The sequence below is a fragment of the Pelmatolapia mariae genome, linkage group LG1, assembly GCF_036321145.2.
Source record: "Pelmatolapia mariae isolate MD_Pm_ZW linkage group LG1, Pm_UMD_F_2, whole genome shotgun sequence".
Classification (NCBI taxonomy): domain Eukaryota; kingdom Metazoa; phylum Chordata; class Actinopteri; order Cichliformes; family Cichlidae; genus Pelmatolapia; species Pelmatolapia mariae.
In genome coordinates, this window is record NC_086227.1 from 15,061,474 (window position 1) to 15,080,000 (window position 18,527).

The 18,527-nt window shown below is 41.1% G+C and overlaps 1 protein-coding gene across 1 annotated transcript in view; it reads left to right on the forward strand.

The window, feature by feature from the left end:
- The window catches only part of pla2r1 (phospholipase A2 receptor 1), a 29,335-nt gene that overhangs the window by 1,580 nt on the left and 9,228 nt on the right, over positions 1 to 18,527 (forward strand). The window contains exons 2-22 of the mRNA XM_063473580.1: positions 150 to 530; positions 615 to 788; positions 938 to 1,102; positions 1,547 to 1,660; positions 2,006 to 2,152; positions 2,689 to 2,883; positions 2,983 to 3,146; positions 3,531 to 3,641; positions 7,349 to 7,461; positions 7,561 to 7,736; positions 7,848 to 8,056; positions 9,063 to 9,208; positions 10,338 to 10,422; positions 10,504 to 10,639; positions 10,748 to 10,783; positions 11,135 to 11,295; positions 13,265 to 13,329; positions 14,365 to 14,468; positions 14,547 to 14,683; positions 17,763 to 17,880; positions 17,998 to 18,137. Coding sequence (XP_063329650.1) covers positions 150 to 530; positions 615 to 788; positions 938 to 1,102; positions 1,547 to 1,660; positions 2,006 to 2,152; positions 2,689 to 2,883; positions 2,983 to 3,146; positions 3,531 to 3,641; positions 7,349 to 7,461; positions 7,561 to 7,736; positions 7,848 to 8,056; positions 9,063 to 9,208; positions 10,338 to 10,422; positions 10,504 to 10,639; positions 10,748 to 10,783; positions 11,135 to 11,295; positions 13,265 to 13,329; positions 14,365 to 14,468; positions 14,547 to 14,683; positions 17,763 to 17,880; positions 17,998 to 18,137 — 3,077 coding nt within the window. The remainder of the gene's footprint in view (positions 1 to 149; positions 531 to 614; positions 789 to 937; positions 1,103 to 1,546; positions 1,661 to 2,005; positions 2,153 to 2,688; positions 2,884 to 2,982; positions 3,147 to 3,530; positions 3,642 to 7,348; positions 7,462 to 7,560; positions 7,737 to 7,847; positions 8,057 to 9,062; positions 9,209 to 10,337; positions 10,423 to 10,503; positions 10,640 to 10,747; positions 10,784 to 11,134; positions 11,296 to 13,264; positions 13,330 to 14,364; positions 14,469 to 14,546; positions 14,684 to 17,762; positions 17,881 to 17,997; positions 18,138 to 18,527) is intronic.

Here is an 18,527-nt window from a genome sequence, read left to right on the forward strand (position 1 = left end):
AATGCATGTCTTTGTACTTTACTTTTTGAACCGGTTTTATCTCTGAAGCTGAATGCATTCCCTGTTGTTTATGGCACACATTCACATGAATTGCCCCACATTCCCCCATTTTATCTGCTTCTCCTCGTCTCTCAATCACTTCCTACCAGAGAAAGGTCTGTTTATCCTGGAGAGTGAGCCGCTGAAGCAGTGCATCTCAGCAAATCGCTCGAAACTAGTGCTGGAGGACTGTGAGCGTCCGACGCGCCGCATGCTGTGGAAGTGGGTCTCCCAGCATCGTCTCTTTAATCTGGGCACCAGCGCGTGCCTGGGCCTCAACATTTCCAACTCGACGCAGCCCCTCGGGATGTTCGAGTGCGATGTGTCTCTCCCCGTGCTGTGGTGGCGCTGCAGCGGAAACACGCTGTATGGAGCGTCCCAGTGGAGGGTGACTGTGGTTCGAGGTTTAGTGGCGGTAAAGAAAAACATTTACCATCAGTGGAAGAGGTACAACACTCCCAGAGAGGGTCCCTGCTCATATCCATATGAAGGTAAACAACCCAAAACTTCCTGTGTGCCTTGTCTGCACAAGATATTTCTGACCTCAAGTAAAACTTGGCATGTTTTGTTTACAGATATCCACACTTTGTTGGGGAATGCACATGGAATGCCTTGTGCCTTTCCTTTTAAATACAACAACCAATGGTACTCTGAGTGTACTACTGAGGGGCGTGAGGACCATCTTCTGTGGTGCTCAACCACCCCTCGCTACGATAAAGGCGAAAGATGGGGCTTCTGTCCAGTGCAAGGTAAACCAGACACACAGACGCACCAGTGCAAGAAAGGAAGACAAGTCATCACAGGCCGTTGTTGCTGCGTGCTCATGTTATCTTCGTCATGCCTGGTGACCCACTTTACTTTTGTGCTTATCAGTTTTCATTTGTCTGTTTTTTCATAGTTTCCGGTTGTGAGCACTTCTGGGAGTCAAACCAGGAGTTGCGTGCATGTTACCAGTTCAACCTGTACACTATCCAAACCTGGAGTCAGGCGCTGTCTACCTGCCAGGCCCAAGGTGGAAATTTGCTCAGCATCACCAGCCTGGCAGAGCACAAGTATATCAGAGGTACCGCACATGTTAAAAAAGACACTAGAACTGTTTTTATCTAAGATGAGTGCCGCCCAGCGTGGTCTTCTGCTGCTGTAGTGTTGTGCATTCAGAGATGCTCTTCTGCATACCTTTGTTGCAGTTACCTGCGTTACTCTTGCCTTCCTATGAGCTCAAAGCAGTCTTATCATTCTCCGCTGACCTGTGGAATCACAAAGGCATTTTCATCCATACATTCTCGTTAAACTACCTTTCTTCCCCATTCTAAACGTCCTTGTGAGCATGTGTACATGCCTACATGCATTGAGTCGCTGCCATGTGATTGGCTGATTAGATATTTGCATTAACAAGCAGCTACACCGGTGTACCTAAAAAAGTGTCCCATGAGTGTATACTCAGTTATGTCCGAAGTGTATTTTGAGAACTACGACAACACGTTTCTGTGTTCGCATCTTGTGGTAGATCGAATGGCGAGCGTTGGGGCGATGGTGTGGACCGGGCTGAATCACATTAAGGATGGGCATGGATGGCAGTGGTCTGATGGAGCCCCTCTGTCACTGGTGAATTTCACCACAGGTACTGACTACTGGTTTATCCAGGACCAAGTGAGAGGGAAATTTAAAAAGTACCACACGTTTTCACTAATGAGAATATTAGAAATGCCTCTCCAACAAAGGCAAAAAAGAAGTCATTTTATCATGAAAATAAAGCATAAAAGACTTATTTTATAAAACCTATGTTATAGAAGTTTCATCTAAAATAGCCTTTTCATCTGATGTACCTCCACAGCTCTGTCAGGACTTAAACATCCTTCCATCTTAACACTTTAATGTTTAAATATGTCTAGTTGCAAAACTTTAACTTGTGTAACTGATGAGGAAATAAAGCCAACAAAGCCTTTTTTCCATTTGTGCCCGTCAGATCTCCCAGCCAGCCCGCTACAGGACAATAAACAGTGTGGGGTGTACTCAGGATTTGAGGGTCACTGGCAGAGTCTATCCTGTGAATCTGCTCTGCCTTACATCTGCAAGAAGACACCTAATGACACCCGTGGAGCTGAGCCACTAGGTGAGAACATGTTAACGCACAGGAGACACAAACATATTGGAGACCTCTCTGCATCCTTGGAGGTATCTTACACAAAACAAGCTGTGCTGTGCCCTCACATATCTGAACCCCCAAAATCCAGTTTGTTTGAGTTACATTATCAATGCATGCTTGTGAGGGTAAGGCCAGCTGCAGTTCAGCTGGACTCTGGCACATGACTCTATCCATGCCCCAACATGGATCTCAGATGTTTCCACAGCCATAACTGCATCTGTAAATACTGCTTTTTTTTAAGTAAGAAATTAAAAAAAAGGTATAGGGCAGTGAGAGTGCAAGCCAGGGGAGGAATGTGGACAGGAAACAGTCGTGCTCGAGCTCAGTACAAGGCAGCTGCATCCAGTGTGAATATGCCCTTAGAACGTGACTCGGCAGCTGCACTGCACCTGGGGACCAAACCTTTGGCCTTCCTCTGTGTTGCGCTGTTGGCAGCTAGACCAAAAATAATGTCTGCAGCTTTGAATATTCTGGTCTGGCTTATGTCTCCTCTCCCTTTGCAGAGAACTGGCAGTATATCGATACTGAGTGTGCGGATGGCTGGTGGCCTCACAATGGTTTTTGCTACCGGGTGCTGCCAGAAGCAGAAGTGGGAAGCTGGGAGGAGTCTTCTCAGGAATGTCATTCTTACGGGGCAAATCTCACCAGCATCCACTCCTTGTCTGAGGTGGAAATGCTGGTCAACCTCCTGGCTAACTGTAAGGAGTGTTATGAAATCCAGATATTTCGTGCTGTGTTTGTTATCCACCCTAAATGCTAAATTCTGCGGTGTGTGTGTGTGCCCTCATATTTGACAGATTCTGGGGGGAGTACAGAGGTGTGGATTGGACTTTGGAAACAGGCGTTATTGCCAGCTGTAGAGTGGTCTGATGGCTCACCAGTAACTCTCACTCTCTGGCACCAGTATCACCCTCTTCATAACCTGACGGATGGAACACTGTGTACTAAAGTGGACAGGAAGGTGGGAAACCCTGTGTTGGTGTAAGAACGCTGCAGTATTTACATTTCTGATTAAGCTGCCCGTTTAAAAAACAAACAAACATCTAATTAAATGAAATGTTAAATATGCCCACTTCTAGCCTTTTATTATTACCAACAGTTGAACAAAGGATATTTCACCCTAATCTATTACCAGGAAAAGTGCCAATCTCATTTTTCAGTAGTTGAATGCATTTCCATCAGACTCCATTAAAGCATGTTTTAATGGACTCATGATTAATAAGCTACAGAAATAGCCGCCAATTTATTCTTTGTCAATCAGCTAATAAATTAACCATCTAATTATGTCAGGGTTAATCACTTTTTAATGTTTGTATGCATTCATCATCAAAAACATCTTTCACAGAGTGGCAACTGGCTGCTAGCGTCATGTGACGAGCGACTGGCTGCTGTGTGCAGAAGAGAGAGCCAGAATGGCGTTCAGCACCATGGAACCTGGGATGAGGGCTGTCCTGAGGTAGGGAAACAAGAATACCCACAAACACACACAAGTCCAAATGTGCTGTTTCTTTGAGCAAGATAAGAGAAGTCATCTTTTGGCAATATCTGAGCTTTGAGCTAACCTTTCACATTATATGACGGCATGACACTAAAACAACCTCTGATAACATTTAGTCACAGCAGGGCAAAGCTGAGAAATCAAAAGAAACATCTACAAGGCTTGGGGTTAGAACTGAACCATTATGGTACTTTTCTTTACTTTTAAACGTGAAAGTATTGCTTTTTTTCCAGTGAAAAGTAGGTATATAGTTTCAACAATACTTGTGAACATTGTAAAAAATTAATATAGTCATTAGTATTTAAGTATTTAGATTTTTTTCATTCTGATGAGAAACTTGACATTAAAAAAAATTATTTCTAGGTTTTTCAGGCATATTGTGTGCTGTGTAGCATTAAAATAGCTCCACAGAGATCAGGACTTGCGTTGGAAAGTGCCACATGTCTGCTGTGGTTCAATTTCAGGGCATTCTGCTCCTTCAAATGCACAATTAGCTGACTCATTCAACCTCTGACGTGTTGTCTGGCATGCATGTTGCTCCTTGACTGTGTTTACAGGAATATCAGACTCCTGAGTCATCAGGGTGCTTCATGCCCTGAAACAGGAGGCCAGAAATTACCCCGATGACACAGTATCAGTGGACATTCTCGAGCAGTCTGTGAATTTTTCTGACAATATTTTAAGAATCAAAACAAACTAGACAGGAAACAGGAGTGAAGGGGGAATGTGGGGGTTTTCTCACCTCTTGTCAAAACAGGCTCACCACATTACACACACACACACACACACACACACACACACACACACACACACACACACACACACAAGCGTGTATACTTGCTGATATGCATATTATTACAGTATTGCCATGTTAGAACACATGTAACGGGTTAGTTTTAGCAGTTATGTCAAAATGATATTTTATTTAACATAACTGGCTTAATTGTGATTTTTGTAAGACAGAAATATGATTGTTGAGTGTTTTAATAAGGAAATATCTTTTGACTTATTTATCAGCCAATATTATTTACACTATATTGCTAAAAAAAAAAAGCAGTCTGCGTGTTGGACCAAAGAATTGATTGTGGAATTTAGGTGGACCAGGAAACCCTTGACCCCTGTTTCAATCCAGGGGGTCGATGTGGACATTGTAGAGGACTATAAATACCTCAGATTACACATAGATTGTGTGTGTAATCTGGACTGGGTTAAAAACACCACTGCGCTCTACAGGAAGGGCCAGAGTCGTCTCTATTTTCTGAGGCGGCTGTCCTTTAACATCTGTCAGACAATGCTCAGGATTTTTTACAAGTCTGTTGTGGTCAGTGCTGTCCTCTATGCTGGTGGATGCTGGGCCAGCAGGTTGAGGGTTGCAAATGCCAACAGACTCGATAAACTTATCTACAAGGCCAGTAATCTTGTGGGGACGGAGCTAGACTCCCTTAAGGTGGTGTCGGAGATCCGGATGTTGTCCAAGATAAGGACAATGCTGGATAATGCCTCCCACCTTCTCCATGACGTGCTGGCCAGTCACAGGAGAATATTCAGTGAAAGACTGAAATTACCCAAACGCACCAAAGAACAACACAGGAAATCAATCCTGCCCATCTAACGCACACTACACAGTGCAATAGTTACATCCTTTTGCACACGCTCTACAGTAAAATAGCAAATCACAAGTTTTACAGGTTAGAGTAAAATGTCAATCATATATATTTCACCTCTGTAACTGTAACCACATAATTTCATTAGGGATTAATAAAATATTGTGATTCTGATTCTGATGATTGATGAGAGCAGAGTCAGGCAAAGCATAAACAACTAATCTACAACTTGTAACAATTAAACTAGATTATTTTTAAACTGCTCTGTCGTCTTATCTTAGCAAGGACTCATAAATAGCAACACGTAAGAAATGGTAGGAAAATCTATTTATGTTTCATGTGTCTGAAAGAAAAAGATATCGGCTGACATATTGTCTTCTTATGTCACCAAATATCTATATCGGCTTTGAAATTAGTCAGGCCCTATCTATCTCTGAGTGATCAGTGCCACCTTTCAGTTCCTCGAAAGCTACAGACACATTTCAGTTGTTCACTTTTAAATGATTTAGTTTGTAAAATGCCTTAATTTGTGTGCACAAGCTTAATTTTTGGAGATTATAGAGAAAATAGTAACTGTAGCACTATTTGGCTGAAATGATGTTTTCAGTGGCACAGAAGAAGCATCTCAAATTCTGCCTGTGCTGACTGATCTGTTAATAAAATCTTCATTTTTTTTCTAAACCCTGAATGTATTGTCCATGTGTAATAACCATATATGTAACTACAGCAACCCATCGAGCAGCATAATGACTAGAGATTACAGCCTCTGTGGTAAAACCAAGATCAGTTCCAAGCACCAAAACAATAACTGCAACGTTTTTTCCAATCTTGTGTTTTGGAAAACCAAATTTTTCTTTTTTTGGTTAACAGTAGTGGCTTCTAGTGTGGTCTTCTGCTGCTGTAGCCCATCTGTTTCAACTTTCTATGATGTGTAGCGAATACAGAGATGGTCTTCTGCATACTTTGGTTGTAATAAACAGTTATTTGAGTTACTTTTGCCTTCTTACCAGCTCAAAGCAGCCTGGGAATTCTCATCTGACCTCTAACATCAACAAAGCATTTTCTCCCAGAAAACTGCTGCTCGCTGGATATTTTCTCTTTTTTTTCTGGACCGTTCTATGTAAACCATGGAAATGGTTGTGTGGGAAAAAACCCAGCAGATCAGCAGTTTCTGAAATACTCAAACCAGCCCTTCTGGCACAAACAACCATGCCACGTTTAAAGTCACTTAAATCACCTTTTCTCTCTACTGTGTTGCTCAGTTTGAATTCTGCAGGTCATTGTGACCATGTCCACAGGACTAAATGCACTGAGTTGCATTTAGATTTTTGCATTAACGAGCAGTTGAGGAGGTTTGCCTAATAAAGTGGAATGGGACTGTATGTGTAAAACTGTCATACTTTTACTTACATTACCATAACAACGACTTTAACAAATTATATGAACTATAAATCTGTGTGCAACAAGTACAGAAATGTATAGAAAGCCATATTCTGTTGCAGTCTGTACTGAGGTCCTGACCACTCGTGTCTACACGTCAGGGATCATTAATCACTATAAATAATAGCTGCTGTGCCATGTGCTTAAATATACCTTTCAGCTTTCTCTCTCTGAAAATCCCGTTGCTTTATAAGAGCTGCCTCGATTTAATAAAGAGAGGAAAAAAGACTCCTACAAACAGCTGTAGGCAACAACCAAAATGTCAGCTCCTGTTAAGCTTCTGGCTAAACCTGGATTCGAATCAGTGGCATGAGGGGATGATTGTTCAGCCTCATTAATCTAACCTGTTACGGCATCAGGGACATTTCAGTGAGTAATAGATGGAAAGCTGTAGAGCAAAGCACATGAGGCAAAACCCGACAATCTGTAAATAGAAGCATAATGCATATTTACCCTCTATCGCTGCTCTTTAGATAGTTTATTGAACAGGAGTGCTGAAATGTGAACAATGATGATGAAAGGCAAAATATGTCTAACCTATAAATATGTATTTTTCTTATTTGGAGTTAAGCAGTGAGAGAGAGCCTGATAACGGGTGTTTTTGTGGGGGGGGGGGTTTAGGGCTGGAAGAAGCACGGCCATTCCTGTTACATGGTGACAGGTCAAGAACAGAGCTACGAAGATGCCCTGATGGGGTATTACTGCAAGGGTTCTCTTCTCACTGTGGAAAACAGGTGATTTATCAATTCATTTTTGAATTTGTAATTTTAAGTTTTTACTCACATTTTGCCAGTCTTCTTACTTTTCTCCTCTCTTGCTCCACCTGCTGGTAGGTTTGAGCAGGCGTTTGTCAACAGTCTGCTGAGTGAAAGTGGGGCCAAAAGTAGCATGTATTACTGGATTGGTCTCAGGGACCAGGACCAGGGGAGGAAGGGAGAGTACAGATGGCTTCATCATAACGGCTCCTCTCTGCCTCTCACCTTCACAAACTGGAATAAACACCAGCCAGGTAGCCCAGTGTTTGGAAATGTTTGTTTTTTAATTTGACATTAGTAATAAAATCGGATTCGTAAACATTTTCACTCTTTTTTTTAACTCCTACGTCTTCTGCTTTCACTAGTCAGCACCGGTGGCTGTGTCGCTATGTCAGGAGGACCTGCTCTGGGCCGCTGGGAGGTGAAAGACTGCAAGGTTCACAAGGCCTTGGCTGTGTGTAAGCAGAACATCAGGAGCTACCATGATGTTCAGCTGCCAGAGCATCACATTGATGCCTACGCCCCGTGCCCCCCAGGGTGGGAATCAAACTCTGGGCTGCTCCACTGCTTTAAGGTTAGATTATCCTCCTATTTTTTTTATCACACTAAACAAATCACCATGCACTCTATCTGAAACACACACATGTGGAAATTTGCTTTTTTGTTTTGTTTATTATGCTAAGGGTCACTGGGGACGGTGTCCTATCCCATCATGCACTATGCAACAGGCAGGGCTACCTGGGGTCTCACACATTCACACTGACAGGCAATTTATTTTCCTGATTTCCAATTTCAACCAGCTCTACATTTAATAGTTATTTTCATTATCAGTTCAAACGTCTCCTATAGTATCTGTTTACTCCAGTTTACAGCTGCAAGATATTTACTTCAATACAATAGACAGATCCTAAAAGACATTTTAGGGTCTAGAGCTTATTAACTGTCTGTCGCTTGACTAATGAGTCGATCAGCTTACTATCCCAGCTCTGAAAATGCGTCTCAGTATGTGTTTGTTTGAGATCAGTACTGCACTCCCACACTGGTTTTACTGAAAACCCATCCCCTGGATGGCTATAATTTTGCTGTTGACTGCCTTCTATGAACATCTTCTTTGAGCTGTTCCCTTATAAACGAGGGATCGCGGCATATTTGATTTAACACATGTTTACACCACGCTGCCCTTCTGAAGCAACTCACAGCAGGATCCGTGTCCCCCTCTGGTCTCAAACTGGAACCTTTAGGAAGTTAGGCAGATGTGTAAACCACTTGTCTACCCCCGCCATACATCATGATTGCTAATAGCATTGATGTTTTGATATGTTTCCTCTCCTTCTTGTTTATAGAAAAAGGTGTGGACTAGCTGAAAAAATAGTTAAAATGCAGCACATCTTACTATAAAACTGACGCAGCGCTACAAATCAAAAGCGGGATGGAATAAAACATTTTTTTAGACATAACACCCCACTGCCAAATTGTACCCCAGCTATCAGCATGTTTCCGAGCAACGAGCACATAATGGGATACATTTCTGCTCTTTGGACCCTGTAACCCTCAGCTGACTCCAAGTGTTGCTCTTCCAGGTGTTCCACAGTGAGAAAGTCCTGATGAAGCGCTCCTGGGTGGAAGCAGACTTCTTCTGTCAGGCCCTCGGGGCTCAGCTGGCCAGTTTCCAACACTATGAGGAGCAGGTGTTTGTTAAACAGCTCCTCAGTACCATGTTTGAAGGGTTGGTACTCATCAGTACAGGAATGTTATGGGACGATTGAGATGATTTTATTTTATGTGCTTGGAGCAGTGAATATAGAGTTTAATTATTTGGTTTTGGAGGGCAGATGTCCACCTTTTTTTATGGTGTTAGTTGTTTAGTTGTGTGTAGGAGACTTAGATGTGAAGAGTTATTTAACGCAGCAATCTCGATATCAAGAACAAGGACAAGGTGACCACAGATTCTGAAGTTACATCAGGGCGTCTTCATTTCCAGATAAGACTGATTTAACTCCCTGACGCATATTTCTCAGATTCACGTAAGAAAGACGTCACTCAAATTAGAGATAATTAATCTCAGGATGTCTCTGGGGTCAGTTTGACTTTTTTTTGGTTCATGTTTTCTTAAAAATATGTTTTACATTAAGCTTAAAAAATGAGCAGACACAAGTTGTAAAATGAGTTTCTCACGTAGATCAGAGCAGTCCAGGACTTTGAAGCCCTGAAGTCATACATTTGTCTATTTTTACATGTAAACGGAAAAACAGTCATCAGGTTCTCGTGTTTGTTTTGTGGCAGCAGCTCGGAAATATAAATATAAAACAAATGGTTAGCCAATACAGTGTTGCTAAGGGGGTGGGCTATGACTTCATTTCTAGGTCTTGGGAAAAAAAGAATCAAGGTTTATTTTGTATGACTGCAGAGGATGAAACCAAAAAGAAATTAAGACATTCAAGTCCATTTTACAATCTCAGTTTAAAATAGCACACAGCTGTCAATCTGATCATTACAAAAAACATACTTATCTATTTTGATGTATATACTCAGTTTTGTTTTGCACAGGGAAGACTTTGATGGGTTTTGAGGATTTTAATTGAAGATCATTTGTGGACGGAGGATCTTTCACTTCTAGGAGAACTGCCTGGCTCTGTGGCAACAAACTGCACAATCCAAATAAGATCGAAATGATGAGATCTAAATCTACAGCTAAATCCAAAATATAAAACAAGGGAAACTGTTTCTCCTCACGAAAGCTAGACAGTCTTCCAAGGGGTGATGGGAGGAAAATCATTGCCGAATATCCGAGTCCTAAAAGGTTAGAAGACCCGTTTATCTGTGGCTGTGTTTGTACTGTGCTTCTCTTTTTTCAGAACAGAGGCTCGTAGGTTCTGGGTGGGTTTAAATAAGAGAGACCCTGAATATGCCGGAGCTTGGGAGTGGTCTGATGGTTCTCCTGTGAGTACACAGAGACATTCACTGAGTGTCCTGGTAACCCATCAACGCTCCGTGGAGTGTTACAGATTTGTCTTTGTGCAGGTGGTGACTTCGTTCATTGATGATAAGAGCGAGGAGGATGACAGGAGGGACTGTGCTGCGTACAGTGACCTGACCAACACGTTCACGCCGCAGCTGTGCGACTCCAAACATGAGTGGATCTGTAAGCTGTCCAGAGGTAAACACGCACGCACACAAACACATTCACCTGCACTATCTACACGCACATGCTGCTTATACACACATCAGGACTGCATCATTTACCAAACTCTGTTTTACATTGCAGGTGATAAACTAAACAAACCCTACTGGTACACTGAGCGTAAGTAAAGATTGTCTTTAATTTCAACATTTGGGAACTTCATAGAGGGTTTCCTTGTGTGTCTACAGTCTGCTGCTGGGTACAACTACATCATTATCACGTGACCTGCTAGATTAAAAAAAAAGTTTTGAGAGAAAGTGCTAACCGACCATTTAATGAGCATAACTTCAAGGCATGTTCCTAAAGAGTGCACCTAGTTTGAGCTACATGGATGCCAGAATGCTATACTTAAATTTTATTTTGAAGTAGAGAAATCCAGCTCTTGTGTCATAGCCAGGAGTTTGTCTATATGTAGTCCTATCTTATTACGTGAAAATTGTGTCCTGTTTCTGTGCTTGTCCTCGGCCACAGAGAGCGAGCCCTGGGTGTTTTACCGTGGAGCTGAGTACCTGCTGGCCAAGCAGCCCTTTGACTGGCACGCTGTCTCTCTGGCATGTCAGATGATGGGAGCCTATCTGCTGTCCATTCACTCCAAAGAGGAGCTCAACTTTGTCAAGGAACGCTTGCGGCGGGTCTGTTACTGCCACTGCTCATAGACATGGATTCTACTTTAAATCTTTAAATTCACAACCTGTTAAATTCAATTCAATTCAGTTTTGTTTATCTAGCTCCAAATCACAAAAACATATTGCAAGATAAAGACCCGACAATAATAAAGATCATCAAATGACTCCCTATGAGCAAGCACTTGGTGACAGTGGGAAGGAAAAACTCCCTTTTAACAGGAAGAAACCTCCGACAGGCCCAGGCTCAGGGAGGGGCGGGGCCATCGCAGGCTTGGGGAGAAAGACGGGACAAAATAATGAGATTCCACAGGCACAAAATCAGTTTTTATAATCACTTTGAGGTGGTAACATAATTTATTTCCAGATTACTTGTTAGCATTTTATTTATTAGCATTTATTTCTAACATTAATTGTATTATAATAGTATTTGATGCAATTAATTAAAGCCAATTATATTACACAATTTCTTCTTTATTATATTCTAATTCATACCACTTTAATAATTTAATTTAAATGTGATCAAATGGAAAATCTTTCAATAATTTATTGAATACTTACATAAATATAGTAAATATATATATAAAATGTATTTTGATCATTTTAATACTCCTGGTGAAGCTCGAGTGGGCTAAAAAAGTTGTAATTTAATAAATACACATAAATTGATTGTATTTAATTGTTTTTTGTCCCTCCATCACACCTGGCCCTCAGTATACATTTTGCATCAGATAATTTTAATTTTTTTTAACAAAGTGGCATCAGTTGTTGTTGTTATTTTTTAAATTATTGTTATTAAATTTTATTTATTGAAGTTGCAGGTTTAACATATCCCCAATACAGAACATGAAAGACAGACAGACTGCGTAGCTATTGTTGACTTTCAAACCTTGTTGGGCTTTTATAGCCAAAATAACCAGATAAATTTTAAAGTATTCAGTTAAATAAATCCACAATACATTAATCATGTAAAGCTACAATAAATACACATTAGCTGCAGAGAAAAAAAATGCAAAACTGTTAGGAAATACAAAAAAAAGGAAATAATTTTTTTTTATTTTGATGATTATGATGCTTTAGTATAATTAATTAAAATGGCTGCAGCTCTAAATGTGCTTTTAGCACTAACCTTTGACCTGAACTGTGAAAGATTTAATATTTGTGACTGGTGTTAGTTTGTTTCACAGATGGCAGGCCTTAATGGAGAATGCTGATTGTCCATATTTAGATCAGCGATGTGGTATTTCACAGCTACCATTCACCATGCTCCTAGCATCTCTAGCACTCTCTTGACTTTGGATGAATCTACAAGGAGGCTCCAGGGCTAGATTTTTTTAAACAGCTGAAATGTAATTTAAGAAAACAGAAATGAATGAAAATCAGTGCAAAGTGGTTTATATTTCTTTAAGGTGTGTTTTCAATGATTTCTAATGTTAAACACTATTAATTCTCTTAGGATTAATGGTCCAGCTGAGTAATCCTACTTCCTAATTGCAGTGATTTCAGTGAAATCAGGACCTTTTGAGGCATTTTCTTGTTTTCAGAGATCCAGACAAACAAGCCAAATGAATGCGCTTAATCACAGAGGTTTGTCTCCATTGAATGGGCCACTACATCCATTCTTCAAACAGTTCGCGCACACACTGACGGACAAGCATGAACACAATGGATTTCCTAACTCGAGTGTTTACAGACGCATACAGACAAGCTAAAATGTGCCTCATATGTGGACCCTTTAATGCTCGAGCGCTCCCAAAAAGCCTTTTGGATCGGACTAAAGAAGTCTCTTGTGGCGTCGAGGGTTGTGAGAGGATAATGAGAACAAAACAAGGCAGTGAAAGAGGCCAAGAACAGGCTAAGCAGGGTGCCTGAAAGGCCCCTCATGTCAGGAGCTTTGAAAAGCCAATCTTCCGGCCTGGTGAGGGATGGCTCGCGAGTTTTCTTTGTCATCTATTTTCTGTTTACTGTGTCTCTTCAGCTCTCGCTGGGCCCGACTGACTGGTGGATTGGCCTGTCCATTGGTCCGCCTGGACAGGAGGTCAGGTGTGTGTGTGTGTGTGTGGGGGGGGGGGGGGGGGTTTGGAGTTTGTATCCTGTTTCTGTTACTGTGAGTGAAAAAATGCTGATGTTATTTTATAAATGTCAGACGTGATTTATAAAATGCGAGTCTTTGGAAGGCCTGTGCGTGCTTTGAAGGAGTGGTGTTCTGTTTCAGTTTGTGAAACTTGTAAAAGCGAGCAAGAGGAAATGAACTCATGTTGCAAACTATTGCAAATTTGGTGAAATGGATCCTTACATGACTAAGGAAAAGCAGTATAAACAACTGGCGTTTAAAGTGGGGGGAGGGACATAAAGTGGGTGAAAGACGGTGGAAAAAACAGAAAAAAGCTCAATTTTTTAAAATAAACTACCTACACTTCTACACAAACACATTGAAACTTAAACAGAAGTCAGAAAAAGTCACAAAATGGCTAAATATTTCAAACTTTAATAAATTCAAATTGTGAATTAAATTTAAAGCTAATCTTCACTGTCCATTACTTAAGTCTCTACTTTAATAAAGTGACTAGAATAGCTGCAGTGAAATCATCTGTGTGGTTTCATGAGGAGACAGTAACATAAAGAACATGTTTCCATCAGTAACAACATCATCTCTTTAAGTTGATGTTTTGACGTGGAGAAAATCACTGTGTTCGTACCTCAATACTGCATTTTCTTTTTCCAATTTTGGGTTAAAATTTGTCCAATATTTACATGGAAACATGACCGATATCAAGGCTCACAGCTGCAGCTTCAGGCGTTTGAGGTACGGTGGCTCACAGCACAGTTTGTAATGGGCAAATCTACTCCAGTTCACTTGTATGAGCATGACTGCATTTACTTATTGGCCAGCAGTTGTTAATGTTAGCTTTAAAGCCAATTATATTAAGTATGAAAACAGCAGCAGTGAAACCCTGTCAGTCACAGGTAACGAGGTGGAGGTTAGTGCCAATGAAAAATGGGGTTATTAAGGTGAGAACACTCAGGCATGTAACAATCCTCATTAACAATATATTTTTTTATTTATTCATTTTGCAGGTGGACTGACAAGACTACAGTAGACTTTCAGAAATTTGACGAAGTGGCTGTTGGCGATGATCTTCGGAGAAGAAGGGCGTGTGTCACCATGTCTTCTTCATCAGGTAAGCGCGAGGAAACGCTCTCCGTCGTTCGTGTGTATTACCCTATGCCAGCGCTGAGATCTGCTCCATATGTTGCAGGGAAGTGGGCACTGAGCAGATGCAGTGATCTCCATGGATACGTGTGCAAGAGAGAAACTGTGTCTGTGGTGGAGACCCCCCGGGAACCACACTACATTGGAGGATGCCCGGAGAAATGGCTGTACTTCGGACACAAGGTTCAGATAAACACTTGTTGTCTGTGAAGGTTCTCAGTCATCCAGGTCATCGTAGTCTAAGGAGCTTGGAAAGAAAAGCGTCTGGACTTCTTTAAGTTGTTTGAAGCCGTTTCACCTCTCATCCGAGAAGCTTCTTCAGTTCTAAGAGTCAAATGGTGGAGAGTCCCAGATTTAAACCCATTTAAAGCCATTTATGTCCACTGTGAGCGACCATCTTTGAACAGAGGCGGTGGCTTACGACACCAACTGTCTGACATCTATATCCAGTTTTGAGATCCCTTCCCAGACGTCTTAACACCCACTCACACCCTGGGCCATCTGACCTAAGGTAATCACATGATAGGGTGGGGCCAGGTTTCACAATGAGCTCACCCGAAACCCTGGCTGAAATCTGGGACTCTCCACCATTTGACTCTTAGAACTGAAGAAGCTTCTCGGATGAGAGGTGAAACGTCTTCAAGCAACTTAAAGATGTCCAGACGCTTTTCTTTACAGATAATGAGACATTTGCATTAGTCTGTGGTAACTCTCCTAATCTGGTGATTCGTGCAAGGACACTGCAGCTTTTTAAGCTTGTTAAGTTGGCATATCTTTAATAGCAGCAGTTTATAATGTGTGCATATGTAAGCTTTTATTAATTTTAGTTGTCAGCAACTAAAATTTCAGATATATATCTATAATACTTTTGTGCTATGTCATACCTAAAATACATTATATCTTCACGTGCAACATTGTAATTTTTAGTTTATCCCACCAGATGAATTTATGCCACAGTCAACTGCTGCTCCTCATGTTGGTCAGGACTGAATCGAACATGCACACAGTGATTGCCTAATGCGAGGATGTCAGAGCCATTTATATGAGGGACCACACACAGCGGACTATGATCTTAAGTGGGCCGGACCAGTAAAAATCCCCTTTCTGTCAGTATAAATAACTTTAGCTGCATATTTAATCCCTGCAATAGCTCAGTATAAGAAAAAGAAGTGCAATTTCAACAGTTTAACCACATGTTTAAAAAAGCAACCAAAGCAATCTGTCAGCATGGCTGTCAGGGCTTCAATTCTTAAAATAAATATTTAAAATTACAGAAAAAACTTCTGGTAGCTCATTGCCCAGACTGTTCTGTTATTATAAAGCAGGAAGTTTTTGTTAATTCACAAAACTTTTTCTATTTTATTTATTTATTCTACTGTGGACACATTGTAAAAAAACAGAAATTTCTATTGTGGATAGATTATATTCGATTATAGATTTATGAAAATACAGTTAAATGTACAAAATCTTTTCCCTCCTTCACATTTTCCAAAGATGTCCAGTGGGTTGGGTTGGAGTATTGGCCGATTCTGACCCCCGGGCCTAATGTTTGACACCCATGGCCTTTCACAGCTTTCCCCTTTTCAAAAGGTGAGAAGGTGAATACTTGCAAGATAACTTCCCAAAGACCTGCAGCTGCGTTCTGGCCACTTCTCTACAAATGCATTTAGTTTACTAGAAGAGCTTGCAGATGCTGGCAGGGATGACCAAAACCAAATGTGTGCAAGTATTTCCCACAAGTAGCCTAAACACCCTCGAACACCGAGTAAAACCCGCTACAGTGAACATGAAAGGCAGGAAATAATAGTCGCTCTTTTCAGTAAATCATCTGCTTTGGCAGTTACTGCCTCTCAAAGCAAACCAGCTGTCACCGCCCTAATCACAGAGGAACCAGGCAATCTGCCAGTTCAGTCACCTCAGCAATCTGTAACTGTTCACTGTTAAGTAATATGTATAGTATATCTTATTAATAAACTGTGTTAGGTGTGTAGGAAATTAAATGTTTGCATCTGTTGACAATCTGTGTATTGCACACTGCTCGACACTGCTACCGCATTATTATTACGAAGAGCAAACTGCACAAAAGTGGCTCATTTTACCGTCTGTGCTTCCTCTAAATTCCCAGCTGCCTTTGGGTTTAAAGCAGGATGTTTGTGTTTCCATTCACTGTTTCTGGACTGTTATGTTGTTAAAGAGCAGCCCCCCTGCTGACAGCACTCAAGCTGCATCAACCTCACAAGAACCAGCACATGCTCACATGAAGCAATATCAATCGATAATGAATGATTGTTTAAATTGTAGATTTTTTGGCGTCATCGAAACCATTATTTTGAAATAAATGCAATAGGAAAAAATCTGGCAAAGACTTGACACAGGACCTGAGAGATGCATCTGGCCCTTCAGTTGATCCATCTGCTTTTCACTGAAGCTTCAGCAGAAATGTTATCAGTGGAAGGGTGGCTGTCAAGAAGCCATTCCTAAGGAAGGGAAACATGGAGAAAAGGCTGAGGTATGCCAGATTACACAAGAACCTGACTGATGAAGTGATCATCATCAGTGTTTACACAGAAGGTCAGGAGAGAGGTACAACATCTGTAACATCTGGTGGCATCTGTAAAACACGGTGGAGACTCTATTATGATTTGGGACTGGATTTCAGACAGGGATGTTGGGAATGTTGTCAAAATTAATGGAATTATGAAGGCAGAAAAGTGTTGGAGTTTGATCCATGTCATATCATCTATCTAATTGTTGTCTTTCTTATGTTTTTGCCTTATATGCTATAATTCCATGTATGTTTGTGCATTTAAAAAATTGCTGCACTTATTTCCTACTTTCCTCGAAAACTCCAAAAAATGAGAGGTGGCTTAAGACTTTTGCACAGTACTAGAAGGAGAGAAACACGATAATAACAAAGAGACTCAACCTTTTGGTTCATAGTTAATGGGGCTTGAACTCCTTAGTCAGAGAAACCTTAACTGCTTTCAAAATACATCTGAGAGCATTTTCGAGCTCTGCGAACAGAGACGCTGTCGTTTCCTCGTGTAACGCGACCATATTTCTCTCAAATTGAATCAAGAAGCAGAGCTCTTGTTGCTGAAACTTTCCCTTTTTGTTAACCAGTAACATTGTGGTTACATTACCTCCTCCCTCCTACATGCTTTGACTTCTGTATCTTTCGTGCACACTCCAAACAACAGTCCTGTCAGTGATCTGGGAATACTGGTTTGCATTCATGTTTTGTGTGTGTGTGTGTTGGCAGTGTCTCCTGCTTCACCTTCCTACCAGTCCAAAGGAGGGAAAGAGTTGGAAAGATGCCCAGTCCATCTGCTCTTCTTTTCAAGGCTCGCTAGTTGCCATAGAAGATGAGATTGAACAAGGTAGAGTCTTAGTGAACTGCACAACCATAAGTCAATGATTCGCTGCACAATCACTGCCTGAGAAGACAAACAGCTTTATTTCCACTTTTTTTTCCTGTCATGTCATCATTTCTGTAGCCTTCATCACCATGTTTCTCCAGGGAAGCTCTGTAGGTGTGTGGATTGGGCTGCGAGATGAGGACACCATGAAATGGACCAATGGGAGGCCAGTCAGCTACACCAACTGGTCTCCAGTAGAACCAAAGAACCCTCTCAATGTAAGCTGTAGAAAATACTTGAAGGTCACTTTATTAACTGCTAGAACTGCTAGCATGTTCTTAATATATGAGCTTGTGACTGTGTGAATATGTAGGAAGTACCTTGCTTTTTGTCCTGTGAGAGCTTAGTACATCCAAGTTACAGTCATTTTATATTAGATAAGGAGAAATAGCTCCTCCCACTGCTGTAAAAACTGGCCCTTCAAAGAAAAAAAAAGGTGAGCAGCTGGTTGCGATAACATGTCATCATATAAGAAAAAAAAACACCACCTGACCTCCTCCAAATCAGCTGATGGTTTTTGTACAATAACGTTTTTTATTGTCTTCTTTTTACTTTCTTTTTATGTCTGTCAGACATAAAAAGAAAATAAGGGGACTTGGTGGTGGAAT